The sequence below is a fragment of the Paracoccidioides brasiliensis genome (assembly GCF_000150735.1).
Source record: "Paracoccidioides brasiliensis Pb18 unplaced genomic scaffold supercont2.12, whole genome shotgun sequence".
Taxonomy (NCBI): domain Eukaryota; kingdom Fungi; phylum Ascomycota; class Eurotiomycetes; order Onygenales; family Ajellomycetaceae; genus Paracoccidioides; species Paracoccidioides brasiliensis.
The window spans coordinates 510,510-531,201 of record NW_011371369.1 but is presented as its reverse complement, the minus strand read 5'-3'; the positions used below and the strand labels follow the sequence as shown (position 1 = coordinate 531,201).

General features: G+C 43.9%; 6 protein-coding genes across 6 annotated transcripts; 4 read left to right on the top strand and 2 right to left on the bottom strand.

Annotated features, from left to right (window-relative positions):
* Nucleotides 1–5,531: 5,531 nt before the first annotated feature.
* PADG_07741 (uncharacterized protein) lies at nt 5,532–7,921 on the bottom strand (the record flags this gene model as incomplete). The annotated part of the gene is made up of 2 exons (XM_010764829.1): nt 5,532–5,697; nt 5,790–7,921. The coding sequence occupies 2 exons, from the start codon at nt 7,919–7,921 to the stop codon at nt 5,532–5,534; spliced, it is 2,298 nt and encodes a 765-aa protein (XP_010763131.1).
* Nucleotides 7,922–9,390: 1,469 nt separating this feature from the next.
* PADG_12347 (uncharacterized protein) lies at nt 9,391–9,993 on the top strand (the record flags this gene model as incomplete). Its single annotated transcript, XM_010764887.1, has 2 exons — nt 9,391–9,444; nt 9,934–9,993. The coding sequence occupies 2 exons, from the start codon at nt 9,391–9,393 to the stop codon at nt 9,991–9,993; spliced, it is 114 nt and encodes a 37-aa protein (XP_010763189.1).
* A 285-nt stretch (nt 9,994–10,278) lies between these two features.
* On the bottom strand, nt 10,279–11,296 carry PADG_07740 (uncharacterized protein; the record flags this gene model as incomplete). The annotated part of the gene is made up of 4 exons (XM_010764721.1): nt 10,279–10,434; nt 10,599–10,728; nt 10,910–11,091; nt 11,228–11,296. The coding sequence occupies 4 exons, from the start codon at nt 11,294–11,296 to the stop codon at nt 10,279–10,281; spliced, it is 537 nt and encodes a 178-aa protein (XP_010763023.1).
* An 873-nt stretch (nt 11,297–12,169) lies between these two features.
* Nucleotides 12,170–13,139, top strand: PADG_07739 (uncharacterized protein; the record flags this gene model as incomplete). Its single annotated transcript, XM_010764828.1, has 2 exons — nt 12,170–12,605; nt 12,694–13,139. 2 exons carry the CDS (start codon nt 12,170–12,172, stop codon nt 13,137–13,139), a joined length of 882 nt encoding a protein of 293 aa, XP_010763130.1.
* Nucleotides 13,140–13,837: 698 nt separating this feature from the next.
* Nucleotides 13,838–14,809, top strand: PADG_07738 (uncharacterized protein; the record flags this gene model as incomplete). The annotated part of the gene is made up of 2 exons (XM_010764827.1): nt 13,838–14,281; nt 14,393–14,809. The coding sequence occupies 2 exons, from the start codon at nt 13,838–13,840 to the stop codon at nt 14,807–14,809; spliced, it is 861 nt and encodes a 286-aa protein (XP_010763129.1).
* Nucleotides 14,810–18,412: 3,603 nt separating this feature from the next.
* Nucleotides 18,413–18,625, top strand: PADG_07737 (uncharacterized protein; the record flags this gene model as incomplete). Its single annotated transcript, XM_010764720.1, has 1 exon — nt 18,413–18,625. One exon carries the CDS (start codon nt 18,413–18,415, stop codon nt 18,623–18,625), a length of 213 nt encoding a protein of 70 aa, XP_010763022.1.
* Nucleotides 18,626–20,692: the final 2,067 nt, after the last annotated feature.

Here is a 20,692-nt window from a genome sequence, read left to right as displayed (position 1 = left end):
GACAGCAATGCGTGTAGAACGATGAGGATGTTCCCCAGGGGGGCGGAAATGGGGCGCCACCAAAAAAAGGAAAATAAAGAACTATATATAAAAGGAGAATAAATAGCAAACAAGATGGAAGGAATGAATTAAAACTCACGATGAAACAATTGATAAACCACACTACAACCACGGGAGAGAGGGAGGGAAACGAGATAAACGATCAGAAAAGACGGAGAGATTTCATATGAAGGGGAAGGACGGGGTATGCGGGCAGCTAAATATTGGGATTGGGGGGGGGGGGGGGGGGGGGGGGGGAGGGAAAGAAATAACATGGGACCACGCAACAGTCAGATACAACCAACCAACCCTTTAGGGGCCAGCATCAAAGAAAGGTCCCACGGTCGAGAATAAACCGCAAGAGAGGACGCTGAAAAGTGCGCTAAACGATCAATCAGATCTCGGTACTTGTTGAGGGGGCGCACAACAGCCAAAAGTGGCAATTTAGTGGTATATTCTAGACAGAGCTATGGGGACAGAGAGACCATCACATGCTGTGTTGGGGATTTTTCTTTCTTTCCCACTCCTCTTCTAGCTCTGATTGACAAGTACACACCGCGGCGATGCGGGTTAGATTGCAGCGAAACTGCAGGGAGGGACAAGGACAAGACACGCTAGTGGCAGCAGTTCCAGGAAGCAGAGAGCTGGGGGATCCAAGAGGCAGAGTTAGCAGTTTAGTTTTACTGGGTACCCGGGGGGGATTCCATGAGAAGTACAAGGAGTCTGAAGACCATATTGAAGATGAGGGTTGAAGGAGAGTACGCAAGGTTGGGATGAGAGCGGGTGAAGAGGTTTGTTTGCCCTTCCCACAAGAATTGTTATCAGTTATTGGGCAATTAGTTATTACCAGGTGGCAAAATATCTCATTCCTTCCAAGAGCCCATTGCTTGCGATGTTGTTGCAGCCAAATAGGCGTTGGTTCGCCCCTGTTATTATACCCTGGAACTCGGCTCTCTTCTATGTCCTTTAGGCGGAGGTTTTGGGGGAGGAAGCGCCTGCAAAGTTAGTTGTCACTCATTTAGACACAAGCCAGCCTGGCGAATGAGAGGCGATATCTCATCGTTTTTGGCTTCTACTCCCCCGTGGCAATCAGAGTGTGGGGCTAACCTTCGGGTTCCAAGGTTGGTTCCATTGGATGCTTGCTGCTTGCACCCCAACGGCCGAACCAACTTTCATGTAGGAGTATCGAACTTATCCAAGCTCCTTTTGTCGAACATGATGAACGCGTTGGATAGTATCGAGTCCCTCCTGAAGTTTCAAAGCCAGCCGCTGATGTGACATCCCCGGAAGCCCCATTTGGCAGCATATGAACTCAGGAGGCCTCTGAACTCCGGCATTGCATTCTCACCATCCGCTATTGATAATTAATTAATTATTCAAAACATATATCAGTGGCAAGGCACGCGACCTTTAGAAAATGTCCCCACCTTTCCTGAAGAGGTATTCTGGAGGTCTGGTATCCGAGGCCAAGAAAATCATTAGGGACTCAGCATCCTCCCCTCCTCGGGGCAGCTGTCCGCATATGGCACTCAATTCCTGGATCAAGGAAATGCACCCATCAGCTACAAATGATGGAAGAGGAGGGATTGGACATTCCAACCATTTCGTGGTTGGCGATTTCAAGCTCTCAACTTGCAAAAGGGCCCCGGGGCTGTGGTTGGGCGCCACCATTGCCAAAGCCAAAATAAGCCCTTCGGCCTTCCCGAAATGAAGTACAGAAATAATACGGCCAAGATCTACGATGGAGCAAAAATAACCCTTCTCTATTTGTGCGGCGCAAAAACTCTTTTGCAACTCTCTTCATCTATGCTTCAATCTATGTAGAGGCCTGCAAATCATATGTCATACCGTTGCAGCTGTGGTGGGTTGCAGTCGTGGTGGCGTTTTCGTGGCACAACGCCAGGGCAAAAGCTGGCGATGAAGTAGCATCGAACGAATGCAGAACAGCAAAGAAAAAGAAAGGAAAGGAAAAGAAAAAGAAGAAGAAAAAGAAGAAGAAGAAGAAGAAATATCTGCCAGTGATCATTCCAGAACCTGCGATTGGGTGGTGATTTTCGAATAGGGACGGACAGCCCTTGTGCACAATCTCACAGAAAGAATAATAGATAAACTATATATTAATTAGTCCATACAATTTCCTGAGTACCACGACTCTTGGAAAGCTGTGAAACACTGAGATTTTTAGAGTGTTACCCCTCGAAAACAACCCCCGGACTATCGTGATCAGAGATCTGTTTACTCCCACTTTCCCAAGGTTCTTCTTGCATCCATATCTGGGCACTACTACATTCCATGATCCGATCCCCATATAATCAACACCACATGCATCTTCCGAAAAGGAGAGTTTGGCAGCCTCAGTTTCAGCCTTCCCGAACTCAAGACCAAACGTAGATGATGATCGGCGGGAGCATCCTTACATTACGTTACCTCACCCAGGGGCCAGTTCTATATATAATCTCGTCCCTGTCTCGCTAGCTCCAGATCGAATCCATCCAACAGTGATTGTGCTCGATGATATCGAGAATCGGATATGTAGAAATGGAAAGCCAAAAAAACTCGGATAAAATGTCGAGAAAGCACGGCAGCAAGAATAGCGGCAAGAACAACGAAAGAACAGAGCAGAGCAGAGAAATGCAGAATTTAAAGATGTTCAACTTCTCAACGACTTTCCGCAAGTTCTTGTGAAGTGGCGAACCATACAAAACTAGGTGTAGCATCCCAAGGATCCTATTTTCCCCCCATTTGGCAAAAACTCCAAAAAACTTTTGCAACCGTACATGACGACAATCCTTCCTCCTTCACATCGTCCGAAACCGTGCGCATGATCGCGTCAAATCTCTAAACCTCCCAGGCTTGTTTTCACCGAACGTACGCATGCACGGTAAATGTATGTGTGGTTGATTCCCTGTGCATAGCTATCCCTCGGATCGAAAACGGACGAGATCTTTTCTCCCGCAATTTCGCAGCGCGCAACATGCAACGTTTAACAAGCGATTAGTTACCATGCCTGTGAAACCCTTTTGCCCTTGCCAATGGACGGGAAACGGGTTCGCCAGCATAGCTTGTGCGACTGCTCGTGTGTCTCTGTGCCCTTGCCTCACAGTTTTGATCGGACTCGCGGAGAGAGGAAGGCTATTATTAATAAGAAGCTCCAACTAACTAACTAGTTAGTTAACCTACTCACTGGCATGTAATAGCTAAACCTGTTGAGATATTCAGCCAGAGAATCGTTCCCAACATGTACTTCATATCATTGAACGGGCATATGACATAAGGATATGGACAGCTCAGCTTTAAACCTAGGAATGGGTGCTGAGAAAGGATACATCATTCAGTCCTCATGCTTGTCCTCATCAAAAAACCATAAAAAATAAATTATAAATTATAAAAAGAAAAAGACAAAAAGAACAAGGAGGTCGTCACTCTCCACCTAATCCAAGAACATGAGGTGGAGACTTCACATCAAATAACCAAAAAAAAAAAAAAAAATAACAACAACAACAACAAAAACAAAACATTCCAAGTCTCCACCGCGTTCTCCTATGCGGGTCAAAGCCCGTCAAACCCATTACTGGAGTTGACTAGCTAAGCCTGCTTGGAATTTGGAGCTGCCCTGACTGCCTTTTGGGGTGTGGGTGTAAGGGGCGCTGAGAAACCCCAAGCCGACGCGCTGAAACCATTTCCCTTCCAGCGGGGAAAACTTTACCCAAACCATGAATTTTTCCCGTCAAGTTGTCCCCGCTTCCTCAACCTACCAGATTGAAGTTAAAGAAGTTTAAAAAGGCCTTGAAAGAATTTTTTTTTTTTTTTTTTTTTAAACCTTGTTGTTCACAGGGTTTAACGGGTTCAGAAAACGCTGGACACAGCTTGGAATACTCAGCAGCCCCAATTTGACAAAATCACATGCCGACTTGCAAAAAGATGATCCCGAGTTCGGACTGTCGGCAAGTTTTCAAAGTTTTGAGAACCTGTGCTTTGTCCGAACCAAGACTCCTCCGTACTGTGTAGTAAATGCAGCTTATGTCTTGTATATTCGTGCAGGATCATTAAAAAATTTGCCCGATCATAAAAGTAAATCCCCCAGGTAGAATTGCTGGGAGAGTTCTCCCGCCAGATTCGAAGTAATGGGGTTTCAGCAGTCCAACAGTCCGTCGAGCTCCCTGCAGAGGCACTGTTTTAAGTGATAGATGCTAAGTTAGTTAATGCAGCTGGACCTTTCTTATTTGTTATCAATAAGTTTCCGACATGGATCGTTCTTTTGCGGTTACTGACAGTCAACTTTGGTATGTATTCTTTCTACAATATTCCTCATCCACAACTTTCCCTCCCCCCATCGGCAAGCCGACCCTTAAATCCGACCCAACAACGACATGCATGCCCTGCAGGTATCAGGAAAATGGAAAGCTGCGCCAAAATTCAACCAGTGAATTATTATTATTATTATTATTTTCAGGTTCTGGCTCGGGGAAGCCAGTTACTAGCCCGCAAATTATCGTTAAGGTTAGTCAACCAAAAAAAAAAATTACCGCGAGAGATTCCTTTAGCTCCGCATCCGGCGGCCCGGGTCGAGTCCCCTGGAAAACTCATCCTTTTTTCCCCTGGGAGGAAGAACATGGAACGGAACAGATACATACCAGGCAGGTTTTGGTTGGCTGTTCCAGATAAGAACGGGGTCTATCAACCTTGTCAGAAAACGTTATCTGACTAGCAATCCATGGATGTTGTACTCCGTTAATGCACGCTTGTTATAATTAAATAGTCTCGGCCAAAATTGAAGATCTAGTAGTGAAAATTATGAATCATTATAATATTTATAAAAGTTTCGATGATGCCCTTGTCCTATGAGCCTGTTCCTTCCGGTGTCCTGCGGGTATGCAAAAGGGAAGTATATGGAAAACATAATATATAATATATATATATATATATATATATATATATATATATGGGGGAATAAAATGGATATGTAATGTAGTTTCCCAACATCCAGCTCCTTCACTCCTCATGGGGAGTATAGCAAGTTTGTTCAAAAAAGCCAAAGGTAATTATGTGAAGAGATTGGGCGGGGGAAGAAGATGAGAAGGATAGAAAAGGGAGGGAAAGAAAAAACATTAAGATAAAACAAGCCCGCGCAGCTGGCACATGAGAAGAAGATAGAAAGCAAAAGTTGCTGCGGATATACAAAAAAGATAGATATATGCAGCATGGAAAGGGGAATATAATGGTAGATGAAATATATGCGACGATGAAATCCTTTTGTAAAAACGAGTAAACCAAGAAGAATAAAGAGTGAAATAGACAGAGAAACATGCAAATATGAGAATGTATAAAGTGACCAACCGCAAAGCAAATACTTTTAAGGGGAATATAAAACATTAAAGGGAGGGAGTTCGTGGAAAACAATAACGACAAAAAAAATTGACAAAAAAGAAACATAGCAAGCGGTGGAAATATTACATGTATATCTGATCAGATATTAGGGGGTATCTTCAAATTCAAGAGTCATTATGCACGCTACGTGCAGCACTGGATGTCTTATGCCCGAAAATGCTCCGGCTGCGCGATTTGTTGTGGGGCTTTTTCTCCTGGCCCGTCGCAGAGTAGAGGCTTGGTGCAGGTGGCAGGCTGTCATCATCCGACATGTACTTGGGTTTGTATATCCTGTTTGACAGCGGGGAGAGAATTAGTGAGTGACGTCTGTAAACAAAAACCTGAATATACAGAGCTACATATATCCAAAATAGAAAACATACCAACTATTCCCGACCATGCTCATCCCCTTGCTCTCCGCCATCCGATAATACTTCGCCGCCTTCTTCAAATCCTTCTTACACCCCACCCCCTCAACATAACAAAACCCCGCCTCAGCAAGCGCATCCACATCACCCCACCGTCCCGCAATCTCAAAACACCGCAACGCAAGCGGCTTATCCTGCTCAATCCCCCACCCATTCAAATGGCTAACACCAAGCTCATAAATGCTAAGCGCGAACTGCGCCCGGCGAGTCTTCTCCTCAATATTTCTCCCGCAAGGCTCAGCCCCCGAGTTCGAGCGTTCCAGCGCAGCGCAGTCGACGGCTTTGCGGAGCCACTGTACGCCTTCTCGCGGGTTGGGACGCATGCCCCAGCCGTGGCGGCAGGCAAGGGCATATAAGAGCATTCCTGTTGGGTGGTTTTGCATCGCTGCGATGCGGAGGTGGTAGGTGGATTCGTTCAGGGAGCCGTTTTCGTGGCACTGGATACCCTTTGTGACATGGTCTTCAGCGGAGAGAGCGGTTGTTGGCGGAGGAACTCCATCACGGCTTGTATCAGGTCGGAGTGTGGTGTTGGACTCTGTGGATGTGGATTTGGCTTCACCCTGCTCGTCGGATTTGGGTGTGCTGGTAGGAAGCTTGCTATGTGAGTTGGACGGGGCCGGCGGCACAGTCTCTCGAGCTACGTGGTCAAAGGATTTATGTCGCTTCGGAGGAGTCCAGTCAGTTCGCTTGACAAGTTTGCCCGGGCTCTTACGCGGTGGGGACCTAGTTTTAGGCACACGCAAGGGTTTAGATGGGAGTTCGGGTTCTGGTGGTGTCGCTGGTTTCAAGGGCGTTTCCTGTTTTAGCGGCGATGGTGAGGAAGGAGGATGTGTGTAGGTCGCAAGAGGCGATAAGGGTGCTTGCTCGAATGTTTCCTTCCCAGAAGCACTTGGAGGTGAAGAACTTTCGAAAAGCGGCTCATTCCACTCGATATGTGGAGTTTGAAGCCCACTGAGCCCGAGGCTATTCCGTGAAACAGATCTTCCCCGGGGGAGCGAATATTTGGCGTAGATGTAAGTCGTTGGATTAGAAGAGCCTAGAGATTCGTCTTCAGTTGAATCAGGCGATTTCGGCAACGTAATTGGAGAAGGCCGGTTGTCCCTGTTCATGGCCCGCGGTTGAGATTCTTCGCGCTGTTCAGGCGAATGGAGGGAAGGGGAAGATATAGAAACACTCGTACTGGATCTGCTTAAGGGGCGTGAGAAGTTTAAGGATGGGCGTGGCAGTGGATTGGGCGTGGTGGAATTTTCTGAACCTGGGGAAGGTGATCGGGGACCAGGTCGAGTAAAGTGAGACATTGGCGAATGAGGCGTTGACATGGCACTGCTTGAGGAGAGTTTCCTGGGCTTCGAGAAGGTTGATCCCATGGTTGAACTCGTGAAATAATCGTCATCGGAACTCTCGTGTTGAGGCATCCCGGGGCTTCCTGAATGCCGCAAAGAGGAGGAAGCGGGAGGTGCGAGGGTGTTCGAGGCATTCCGTTTCAATTGGGGGCTGCCGTTTGGCTCCCCATGTGTTGCTGCTGAAACACCAACAGCGGTATTTGAGGGTTTTCTTTGATTCCGTGATTCATCTTCTGCATCTAAATGAAACAACGATGCCTCATCCGGTGATTCTGCTCGAGGCAAGCCAAACACACTGGGCGGCATTGCTGGAACAACTGGAGCGTCTTCTGAGGGTTTGTGGTTGCCATCACTACTATCTGGATAGGAAGCAAGATCCTGCACTGATATCCTCCCAAGCAGGGGATGCTGAGATTTTGGCCTGAAGGAAGCCTCTTCCACTTCTCCATTGGGACCATGCCTCCATGCCCCAGGACTGACAGGCACCGTGTTAGTCGACTCACTCGCGGAGGGTATCCTGAAATAGCCAGGTCTTGGCTGGGATAGGGAACTGGCAACGCTTGCGGGCGGTAAGCGACTCATTCGCTTGTCTCCTTTATTAGAATCATCGAGCTGTTTGGCTAACAGCCGTCCTTGTAAGGCAAATGCATCGAGGGGTGACAGGATAGGAGGGATTTCTCCGTCGAAATAGGAAATGCGCGGGGATGATGTGGGGTTGGAGTCGGCTACGCCATTGCTGGTCATGGTGGGTTAACGAACGTATGTCACGAAGAATTGAATCCGGGTAACCGTAGAGATGGAAGGTGTTTCCCCCCCCCCCTCCTTCTGGGCGAGAGATTGAAGGACTGGAACTTTTTGTGATAGTGGGAGTATAAGCGCTGGGTTATTGCTGTATAAGGGGGAAGGGCAAATTCGGCTTCTTTCTTTAGATCATGCAGACGGGCCTTCGGTTCAACCACATTGGGGTCATTTAGGATGACACCGTCATCCAGAAAACGAAAGTGGTGGCCAAGCTGAGCGTATATGTACAGAGAAGCTATGGTCTCTCCGATGCGCGTGGCGAAATACTGTGTAAGTTGGGCTGTTGGTTAAGCTGTTGGTTGACGTTTTTGAAGGGATCGAATGTGTGTGTGTGTGTGAGTGAGAGGGAGAGAGAGACCCGAAAGATTTAAGAAAGGATGGACAAAAGTAGGTAAATCTCAAGTTAACAAGCCGGAGATTGGCAATACAACGAGAAGTGTTCTGAGGGAGAGGTCGAAGTGACAGTCGGAGACGTAAAAATGTGACGTTGGGAGGAAGTTGGATGAAGCCGGGGAGAAGGAAAAAGCGGGAGATGTGAGATTTTGAAAGAAGGCGAACGCTGAAGGGGGCAACCACCAACGCCGAGTCTTGATAGGGATGTAATTAAACAAGCCCAAACCTAACAAAGACCTAGAGGGCTGTTGATTTTTATGATTGATGTCATATATGGGTTGACTAGCTGTCCATTGCCTACTCTACGGCAGTTTTTGGCTGGCTGGCTTAGTTATTTGTTGGCAGCATTTCCTGGCCTTCCATTTGTTTTTGTTCCTGATTTACAGCTTAGCGAGTGGGTTGTGTCCTATTTATATACCACGGTGCCCCCGGCTCCAGACGAAGGAACAGGTTGACCACTTGCTGTCCAATTAAAGATCTGCTTCCTCGATTCCGCTCCGGGGATGAGGACTGGGCGGGCGGGTGCTGTGATAAGTTTAACGCGACAAAAGAGGCGGGATGTTTTTCTTCTTGCCCGAAATATAAAATAATATAAAAAAAAAAAAAAAACTTAAGAGGAAGAAGCGTTCCTGTTCCTTGTTCCGTTCCATGGTTCTAGAAAATCCAAGGATTAAAATCAGACATACCTTGGTTTAACTGATCGGATCAAGACTTGGAGTGGTGGAAACAACTTCTTCCCACTGTTAATCACCAGGCTGCCCTGGGGGGGACGGCAGAGCCCTTGTGCCAAACGGCAAGAAGAAGAGATCCATGTTTCTGAAATCTCACGCCGGCCGAGCAAGGGTTAGCATCTCTTTCGTCTGCGCCACCAAACCGCCCCACCAAGGGCAGCCGTGCTCTAGTTACTGCGGTCCAAGAGCGGCCAAGAGCGGTCCGCCATATTGAACCCCAGCTGCTGGACACGGGAATTATTCGGGATGCCAGTGTATATATACAACTATATATAACTCTATATATATATGGCTACGGTGGACAGTGTTAGAGATTTCATGAAGATATTGATATTCCGCAGTGTGCATCGCAGCTGAGCCCAGATGATGTCGAATCCTTGATCTCTCTAGGCATATTCAGCAGGTTGGTTTTATGATCTTGCAAGGGCCCGCTAGGCAGGATCGTTGACGCAAACCAGGTTAATAGTTAAATGAGATGAATTACAGATTACTTGCTGTTGAGATATAATTGGTTGTCTGAGAAGAACGGCAGGGTGATGGATCTTCCAAGTCTTGGAAATCATCTACTGTACAAGCTGCACTCAACTGTACAACCTTGAGAGAACGATTGGTCTGTTCCTGAGAACCCAGTTCTAGATGCATGCGTATATTCCCAGTGCAGTACAAAGTTGAGTTACCGTCTGCAGCCTCTCATCCTTTGGTGCCATTGTGTTTACTTCTAGGCGCGCTCAAATGTCGATACGTGTTATTTGGATATACGTACAAATTACAAGAACAACAACATAACAACATAACAACAACATAACAATAACAACAACATAACAACAACAGCAACATCAGCATCAGCATCAGCAACAACAACAACAGCAACAACAGACGAGGGCGGGGTAAAACATAAAATTAATACAATAAATTGTTTGCCTGTGAGAGAAGGCCTCTCGCAGGCATCTGTCTTTGTATTTAAAAAAGAGTTGGGCCATGCCCACGCGTTAACTACTTCACGAACAAATGCATGTAACCTACCCAAAGCCAAAGCCGCTCTCCCACAGGGTATTTAAGGGAGTTGGGGATGGGGAACAGGGAGGAGAGAGAATATATCCTCTCGTTCACACTGCTCTATTTTTCTCCCTTCACTATTAATAGTCAGCCGTCCAATCCGCGCACCCCCTTGTTTACCTAATCTTCAAGCCCCAGCAATTTCTTATTCCCCGAAAACCACGCGATCTTCGCCTTCAGCCTCGTGATCCGCCATGGATTTCCAGAGCTTCCCCCTTCCGACACCCGTTTTAACTCAATATCATAGCGGCCCTGATAACACAGCGGACCGGGAGGCTTCATGTCAGCGTCAATGTCGCGCAGGGTCCCACCTTTCCAATCACCAAACAGGGCGGGGAAAATTTAAAAAATATAAATAAAGGGGAAAACCCGTCATGGCGCGAATAAGGACAAGGAGGGGGGGATATAGATAGATAGTTAGAAGCGACAAGGGCCCTTACCCCGTTCGAAAGCTGCGGGCCTCCCTCCGCGTCTTTCCTAACCAGAGTCACAGTCACGTTACAGGTGACAGAAGCCGTTTGAGGCACGTCCGTCTCGGGCCCCGGTTGGGGCAGGCTGATGAGCAGAGCGCTGGGTGGGCAGTTGGCAGTTGGCAGTTGGCAGTTGGCAGTCAGCCCATAGTAATCATGTTACATAGTTGACGAACTTAGTTGGCCGAACCGAGAAAAAAAAAAAAAGTCTCCTTTTGCTCGAAACCGCCACCAACCACTCCATTATTCTCTCATCTAGTATTTTGTTGTATCATACGCACCTCGGAATATGCTGTGCCGTGTCCATCCCGTCCATAAGCCCTTTCCACTGTCCCACCGTCCGCGTCGCTGTCGTCACGACGGCCTCGTTGGCAAGTGATGGCGTATAGTCGATGATGAGGTCGTTGGGGATGAATACTTCGTCAATAAGCTTGTCCCATTGATAGGTATCTAGATAGAAATTCTGTTCTCGTTGATGTTGTTGTTGTTGTGTGTTAATTTTCTTGTCTCTTTTTTACTTCTAATATGCGGTTGGTGTGTCTGATATGATCTTTCCTTTCCCTTCTCTTTCTTGTTTGCTCGTGGGTTACTTCACTCACCAGCTTTGTGACGACATCGTGGATATTGGTCCTGTCAAGGAGATAGTCCATAGTTTGATAGAACGCCATTTGTACGGATGGATGTCGAAATGGCCTCAGTCAGAGCCTCTGATGCGAAGGCTGATGCAGCTCAGTGCTCTTGACGAGGGAAATCGCATCCCCTCTTGTGGGTATCCGTTGAATACTTATAGGTTATAGGCTCCCGTCCTTCGACTTGGGGGGTATATCGAATGGGGCTATTGCAATGGTTCTCATGTTTCCCAGCTCAATTCTCCTTGCTCTGTCCCGAATTTGGCCTTCTTTTGCCCTCTTCAAACAGCTACAGTCAAAATATGTCCGATGACGTCGTTGTTTGCCAGGGGTTTCGGAGGGATTGTTCCACCGCCTTAACTCCATGGATTTTGAAATCCACCATCTTAACCGTTGAGTGTGTTTTCATCTTCGGATTTAGGCTGCGGACTTATGAGATTACCAATACTCGGGGAGGGAAACTTGATCATCTTTCTGTTACCTTTCTAAACTACTAGTAGTAGCCTTTGGAGAATTATTAGAGAGAAAAAGGGCGTTCAGCATGATGAATTTATCAATAACTTGTCCTGGACGAGTGGTCTAATAGGGCCTCTCTAGCTATAATATCAACCCCTAGTATGCTTAAAAGCAACCGCTCTAAAAGTTATTAAGCCACTAACTCTCCAACTAGTTATATAACTATTGGATAACCTTTCTTTTCCACAATGCACACATCCTCTGAGCGCCCTAAAGAGGAAATGAAGGCGGGATGGGGTTGGCATTAACTATGACGACAAGCTGGGGTATATATAGACCTCCAAAGTGCTCGATTACTTCCCCCCATTTAACCCCTCTCTCATCTCATAATCTCCTTATCACCCAAGGTTTCACAGTTCATACATAGTTACCATACAATTGAGGGGTGGGGGGGAAATGACCATCCTCATCCTCGGCGGACGCGGAAAAACCTCCAGCCGGCTCGCCTCGATTCTCTCCACCAGAGCCCCGGAGATCCCCTTCATCGTCGCATCACGAACCACTTCCCCACCCTCCCCCCACAAACAGGCAATATTTGACTGGCTCGATGAATCTACCTGGGGACAGCCGTTTGAAATGGCCTCGACATCATCGGCTTTTACGCTGGGCCCTATTTCCGCGGTGTACATTGTCTCCCCGCCCGTCGTAGATTTATTCCCGTTGGCCAAAAGATTTATTGACTTTGCGAGGGAGAAGGGGGTGAAGAGGTTTGTGCTGCTGAGTGCCAGCACGTTCGAGAAGGGTGGGCCGCTGATGGGGAAAGTGCATGAATATTTGGCTGGGCTGGGGGAGGAGATTGCGTGGACAGTGTTGCGGCCGACTTGGTTTATGCGTATGTTCGTTCTCCTTTGCCTCCCATCCCATGATAATCTACGGTGATTGGGAAGTTTTTTGACTTAACTGACCTGCATTCGACGTAGAAAATGTATCCGAAGCCCAATTCCTCCCGTTCATTAAAGGGGAAGACAAAATATATTCATCAACGGGCGAGGGAAAGATCCCGTTCGTATCCACAGACGACATTGCCCGTGTGGCTTTCCATGCCTTGACAGATGAACGCCCGCATAACACAGATCATCTCATTTTGGGACCGGAGCTGCTGTCGTATGGCGACATAGCAGATATTCTGTCCTCTGTTCTCGGCAGGAAGATCACTCATGTCAGCTTATCCGAAGCCGACTATGTAGCCTGGCTGATGAGCGCCACTGGTGTATCAGAGAATTATGCGAAGATGCTGGCGGGCCTCGAGATCCCCATTAGGAATAGGGAGCTGGAAGAGGTGAATGATGTTGTAGAAAGGGTGACTGGGAAAGCTCCGATGACATTCAGCGAGTTCGCCGAAGTGGCGAAGGAGTGCTGGTTATGAAGTGTTTCTTGGGCAGCGAGAGCGGTGCCTGGGCATGATGATCGATGATCGACTGATGAAATAGAGTCATCGTGGATAAATCAAAGCTTCTTTTCTGTCTCGGCTCTGGCAAAGCACCTGATTGATTGAAGCATCAAATGTTTGTATGTTGGAATGGTTAACAGTATAAGGGGCAAGTATAGTTATCAACATTTCCCGATTCGTCGGTACTGAGCACTATAAGGTTTCTGGTTCAGGGTAAACCACATTAACGGTGTGTCTGTCGTGTTCACTTTTTTCCGGCTTCCTGGTGCTATCTTTGAAAATAGCTCTCCGGTATTCCGTCCTTTCAACCTTATTAGAAATGAAACATTTCCCCGCATTCTGTTCTCCGGAGAATTTGGGGGGAGCTGCTTTGCGCGGGTATAGAACCACCCCCACTACCACGCAAGGAAGCTACTAGATATCCATGGATTCACTCCTTAAGGTTGTATACACCGACGCTCTTGTGAACATCACAGCGCTCATATAAACCCGTTGTTTAATAGACTTTCTCGACCTTACCATGAATCCAGTTACCTCATGTCTACCTATATAAGGCATGTCTATAAAAGCCGGAGGGTGCTCTAGTTCGGCAAATCTCCCTTCTCTACCATCTATCAGTCCACACCCCGCGAGCAATTCACCCATAGAATAATAGATAGAACCCCCCGTCCAGCATGCGTTCCATGCGCTCTCTTATGGGCGTAGATCCGGCCCATGACAAATTCCACCACTTCGAGACGTCCTGGGTATTCACCCCGATTACCCTGGCTGTTTGCCGCGCTATAATCTACGTCTATTGTTTTGTAACCATCCTCGTCGTCTACGGCTGGCAAGGCACCCATGGCCTCAACCGTCTCAATGTGCGGTCCTTCAGCTACTTCACAAATATGTCCTTTGTGGGTGTCGCGGTGTACTTCTTAGTCGCAGCTGTTCATGCATACCTGTATGGATGGAAGGGGCGGTCGGTTCTCTTCGACAAATGGCCACGATGGCTGCGCGCATTGCATAGCTTGTTTTATACCACCGTCGTCGTTTACCCGTTCCTCGTCATGGTGGTATTTTGGTCTTTTCTGTACGAGGGTCGTTGGTTCCCTCTAACATTCCAGGCGTGGGCAAACGTTCGTACCCCTTCTTTTCCCCCTTAATTTTCCTCTTTTTTCTTTTCTCTCCAACTCCAATTCGGCACGTAAACCTCGCATAAATCTTAACAAAATATGCCCCCATCACAGGTGACCCAGCACATCCTAACGCCCTGCTTCTCCCTCTTCGAAATCATCTGCTCAACTGCGCCTCCACCACCCCTGCTCCATCTCGTCTTCCTAATCCTCCTCCTCGTCCTCTACTTAGGGGTCGCATACCTCACCCGTGCGACACAGGGCTTTTTCGTATATCCATTCCTCAACCCAGATTCCTCTGGCAGAGGCAGCGGCCGTGTGACAGGATATGTCTTCGGAGTCGCAGGCATCCTGGTTCTCCTCTTTGGTTTCGTATGGGTGCTAAGTTATCTGAGGATGCGGTTCTTGAGCAAGAACCGGACAAAATGGTCGAAAGCGGACACTGAGGCTTGGGCTGCCGTGCATGAGGGGAATACTGTGGATGGTCCCGAGATGGGAGCGGCTGAAACCCGTCTTGATGAGGCGAAGTGAAGGAATGTCTACTTCGTGGATAGATGGATTATTTGTCTTTGGTTCCTGGTTCCTTTGATTATTCTGAGTGCGGTTTACACTGGTGTGGCAAAAGCCTCAATGGACGGGGCGACGCCACAAGCTGCAAATCTTTTCATGTGCTAAACTATGATAGGAAATAATGTTGCCTGGTTTGGTTAGGGTGCAAAGGAGAGTCTCCTCGCTCAGCGTATCAACCACCGCCACCACCACCACCACCACCACCACCAAAGGGATCGTCGAAATTGCCGAAGCTCAACTAACTATATTTTTAGCTGAAGTATCTACACTCAACAACGTCAAATCAAGTTATCCTGGGATTAAAGTATAAGTATTCTTTGTATGTTCAAGCATACCCGCAGTCGATGTATGTGATCCAAGACTCTTAAAAGCTTTTTGAAATATTATTGGCTGGTCTTGAACCGGTTGATGACGCTCCGCCAGCGGCGCGTGATCTAGTTAGCCTGTATATACTCCGTACCGTAGCCAGCCTTTACTTTCCCGGATGGAGAATCCCATCGAAGGAACGAACGTGATATTCGCCATTAAATATTCACCTAGTTAACTTCTAAATAATCTGATTAGATTTAAATAAATTTATTCCAATAGATTAAAAACCTGTTTTGAATATTTAAGATTCAGAAATTTGAGCTATAAAATAAACATTTAAAAGGGTTTTAACTTTTTAATACAATTTAATTATTATTATTATTATTATTATATTTAATTTATCATATATAATTTTATTTCAAAATAATTAAAATTAATAAAATTTTATATTTAAATTTTTATTTAAATATTAAATATTATTTATTTTATTTATTTTGATAATTAAACTTTTAATAATTACTTTGATTTAATCTATAATATTTTTAAATTTTAACTTTTATATTTTTATTTTAATAATATTTATTTTAATAATATTTATTAATATTTTTATTTTTATTGATTTTTAAATAAAATATAAACAATTATATTTTATTTTTAATTTTAATTTTAATTATATTAATTTTTTATATATTTTATATATTTTATATATTTTTTAAATCTTTTTTAATTAATAATTATTATTAACTATTTAATTTTAACTATTTAATTTATTAATTTATATTAATTTTAATTTAATTATTTTTTTAATTTAATTATTTTTATAAATATTTTATATTTTTATTTAAATACTTTAAATTATATTTTTTAACTTAAAAATTAATTTTTATATCAATATTTTATAATTTTAATTTCTTATTATTTATATATATTAATAAGTTTAAATAATTATTTTATTTATTTTTTAATTTATTAATATATATTTGAAATTTATATTTTTTATTAATTATTTATTAAATTTAATTATTATTATTAAATATTATAACTATTATTATTATATTATATAAATATAATTAAATATTTATTTTAAATTTATTTTAATTATAAGTTTAATAAAAATAATATAAATAATTAATAATTTAATAAGTAAAAAAATTATATAAATTAAAAAATTAATATAATTTATTTTATTATTTTTAATTAACTTTATAAATTATTTAATATAAAAAAATAATGCTTTTGTAGTAATTTAAAACTAATACTGTATTAAATAAAAACAAAAGTCTTCTAATAAAACTATCAATATAATGTTGATATAAACATGTAATAATTGTAATGAAAAAGAAATGTTTAACTTTACAACTATATATAATCAGAAATTCACCTGTAGGTTAAATCTCCTTTTATAATATCTTAAAATTCTGCTATATGTGTGCCACTTAATACAGTCTAGCACATCCCATATATAAAGGACGAATTCGTTACGGAAAGGAAGGGAGGGGAGAATTCAAGAAAGTGAATTTGCAAGGGAATTGTAGACTGAAGGGCAGCAGAAGGATGGTGTGATCATTCAGCTTATAAATGAATGTTTGATCCAAGTTTGATCTGTGTTTGATCCGATCATGCTAGATTAGTGAGTGAATGTTCATATGAAAGGAGTTACTAATTTCAGGCATTAGTCTGTTACATCATTCCACCCCAACCCCCCAAACCACCACCCCTCCCTAAATCCATTTCAGAGAATTGTTCGGTGACTCGCTTGCAGGAGCTGGCTGTCGGGTAGCACTCCAGTGCAGCGAAAATGCCCGGGTGGCAACATCATATGCAGACACCTCACGCTATTCGGTCGAACATATCCCTCCCGGGGACGTCCGGAACTCTCGGGCGGCCTGCACTCACATGGGGGATTCCAGTCCATTGGCTCGGGCTCCGGCTCGGGGCAGGCTGTGGTGACAGAGTGATGGAGTGAATGAAACATTTCAGCGACCCTGAGCTGCATGGAACTGTGAGAGATCACTGTTCAATTGATGACCGACATCCTACGCTTCGATTGAGCAATTCGAAACTCAGGCTCTTGCTCAGCCTATTGATCTTGACAGCGTCGCCCCAGTTCTGGCCTCCAGCTTCCAAAACGCTTACGATTAAACTCCGGAAGGTAGTTCGCCAAGATGGTGTTTGGCTTTATGCGTAGGATCTAGGAAGAGCGCGTCAAGCTGACGAAACACATTTTCAGGTGTAGCACCTCGAGTGGGAATCCATCCATAGTTGGAACTTCACAAGAGCGTCCTCATCGAGTCGACTATGGGATATATCACACTTGGTTTGACAGGGAACCAATCACAGGACCATCAACACTGAGTTTGGACAACTGCTTTTGATTTTCCGGGCGAGGTATAGAGAGAGATTGCTCTTATACTAGTTAAGGACGGGGAATCATTCCTTCACCAGCTCATCGCGTGACGTGCTGAATGCTGAATGATTCAATTCATGCAGCTGGCGCTGCACCAGTCTTCAAAGATCAGCACTGCTATCAGTGGAAGCACCCACTGGCATATGCTCAAAGGGAGGTTCGTAATTCATTTTTATATATCAATTCTCACAGATGCTCGCGTCCGACTTCCTTTCATCTCTCTTCTCTTGGGCTCTCAGGCCCCATTCAAGGACGATCATTGAACGAATTCATACTGTAATGGGCGTGCTACAGAACACGTACTAGCACTCCCCCATACACAAAGGACGAATTTGTTGGAGGAGGAAAAGAAGGGAGAATTCGTGAGAGTGAATTCAAGAGTTGAATTTATAGTATGTGGATCAGGGCGGAAGAATGATAGTCCGATCATACATCTGGTAAATGAAAGTGTTTGATCCAATCGTTGCGAGATTAGTGAGGGAATGTTGATGACGGATAGCGCGTTCGTTCCGTCCGTCCGTTCGGTGTGATCTTCACATCCAGGAGGGGCATTGGCCAACAAATGTTTGGTGAACGAAGGGAATTACCAATCGGGCATACTCTTTGCTTATGCTCTATGATCTGTTATACAGAATGGCTTCACTGAGATGTCTGCAGTCCAGAGAACTTGGCTATTTGAGAAAGAAGATTGAAATGACAGTGAAACCAAAGGAATCTGACTCAGGCATTTTATCAACTGTTTAATTGCCATCAGGACTGAGTATATTCATCTAGAATATCAAGCGGAGAATTTTATGTATTTTAAGGACTTCTTTAGCAAGGAGGGAGCCTCCTTTGTAGGAAACCATATGGATCAAATTGAGAAGGATGAGAAAGCTCAAGAAGACTTTTCAACCCCGAAAGAAGAGGCGGCAATGCAATCAAAACATGCTACCACTGCCAGAAGACAGGCCACATCCAATTCTAAATGTTGGTTCAAAATCTGTGTAAAATGTCCTGCCTTGAAGGGCGATGATAAATATAAGGACAAGGAGGAGACCGGCTCAGCCCCTGGTCCATAGCTTTGTCGAGCAGTAATTCTGCACAGCGGAGAAGGCCTGTTCTAGCGACCAGACTGGTGGAGATACCCTGGTCCTAGACTCTGGTTCGGGAGCTCATTGCCACACCACACAAAGACCTCACAAAGAGAGATCATCGAGATTAAGCCCCCAGGGAGTTGATGTCATCTGACATCTTGGAAATGGCAGACAAACTACAGGCCCCAACTACGGCTGTAGGAAAGGTTGATATACCCACGGGCGGGGCGGGGGGGCCGAGAATCCCTATCAAATGACATGTCCATCATTTTGCACCAATGACCAGAACAGTGAAGCCAGAGATGAGATTCTTCGTTGATCTTTGGGTTGGCGGCCAGTACACTATATTATACGATGAGAAGGACGTGCCTGCTCGGGGGATCCATGAAGCCCGTAGCAAAGCCTGTGTCAGTTGATTTCGCTGATGAAGGCAAGTCTGATCTTGTGACACACGTTAGTGCGTGTAAGAGGAATACAAGAATGAACAGATAGTGGTGTGGTTTTCAGCTTTGAATTTTACAGTTATTGCTCTGCCCATCCCCGTTCGGGGAAATCGGTGTCTGATTGTTGTAATTAATTTTTCTTGCGGACTCGAAGGATTTGAACCGAGCCAGCAAAGGCGCGGTGGAGGGGAGAGCCGAGTGAGCGCTGTTGCAGCGTGGTTGGTTGGTTTGGTAGGTGGGTACTGCGGGCTGCCCTAATCACGTGTCTCCACCCACACCCACATAGAGTTTAGATTTCGGCTACGGAGTACGGAGTACGGAGGGCTCAAGTGGTTATTTCTCCTGAATTGGGAGGGGCAGCTGATCTCTATGTGGAATCACGTGCGTGGCGGACTCCCGTGGCAACGGGCCAGCTAATATGCCGAGTCCCAACAAATTAGTTCTCATAATCCCAATGTTGTTCCTTTATAAATTACTATTGTCTGGCTAACAAATTATCTTAAGGTTTAGTTCAGTGTAACTGCAATCTTTAAAGAACAATCAGTGAGAGGGAACTTTATTCTATTACATTAGCAAAGTAGTTAACTCTTTCTCTATTCTTCAACTATGTAAAAGTATCTTTCAACTCATTTTTGGATTTTATAATTATTAAAATTAACAGAATAATACTTTTAAAAATTAAACTTTAATAGAGTTACATATTTATTTTTCAATAAAATCTTTTACTTTTGAGTTAAACTACTAATAGTTATCAGTATATATAATTTTAATTTGAAATTTAAAGTATGTAATGAGACAGTATTGAAACAAAAGTCAATAGTATTAAACTATTACATAAAGTTGATTATAAAAAATTAAAAAAGTAAGTTTGACTAGTTAAGAAAGCAAATGAGTATATATTTACAAAAAGAAAAAATAACTAAAAATTGAAAGTACAAACTATTGTATAGAGAATTGTACACATATTTCACTAATTTAAATATATTGAGAATAAATTACTGATTCTCTAAATGATAAATCAGATAATTAGTTATATAGGCTTTTTATCAAGTTTTTTTTATATAAAATATGATAAGATGCTGCTTTATTTGATTAGAAAAAGTAGAAATATTTTTTTAAACATCATTAGCAATATAATTTTCATACTTTTTTGCAGATTAAATCTCTGCAATATCTTATATAAGAATAGAGAAAACATCTCTACTATGATGTCATAAATATAGAAAAGTACTAATACTGCAGAGAAATCACTCATAAAGTATAAAAAATTAATGATGTCATGAGAGTATTTTGACAAGATCTTATGATTTGTAACAAATTACTGTAATGAATCACCTTCTCATGTGAATTCATTTTCTCATGACTTCTCTTTAATTAAACTTGGCAAATTGCGAAATTAAGCAATCATCCAACTTGAATTTCTCATATTAAATATATAGATCTATTTTTTAGATCTTCTAATAAACTTTAGCAATATGATTAATTATATTACACTTGCTGCATGAAGCTTATTTTCTAGATGATTAATTCAACTTCTCTACTCTTTCTTATATAGTTTGATCAACTGCTTGAGCTCTAATTATTTTTTCTCATCTATTAGAGCTTTATT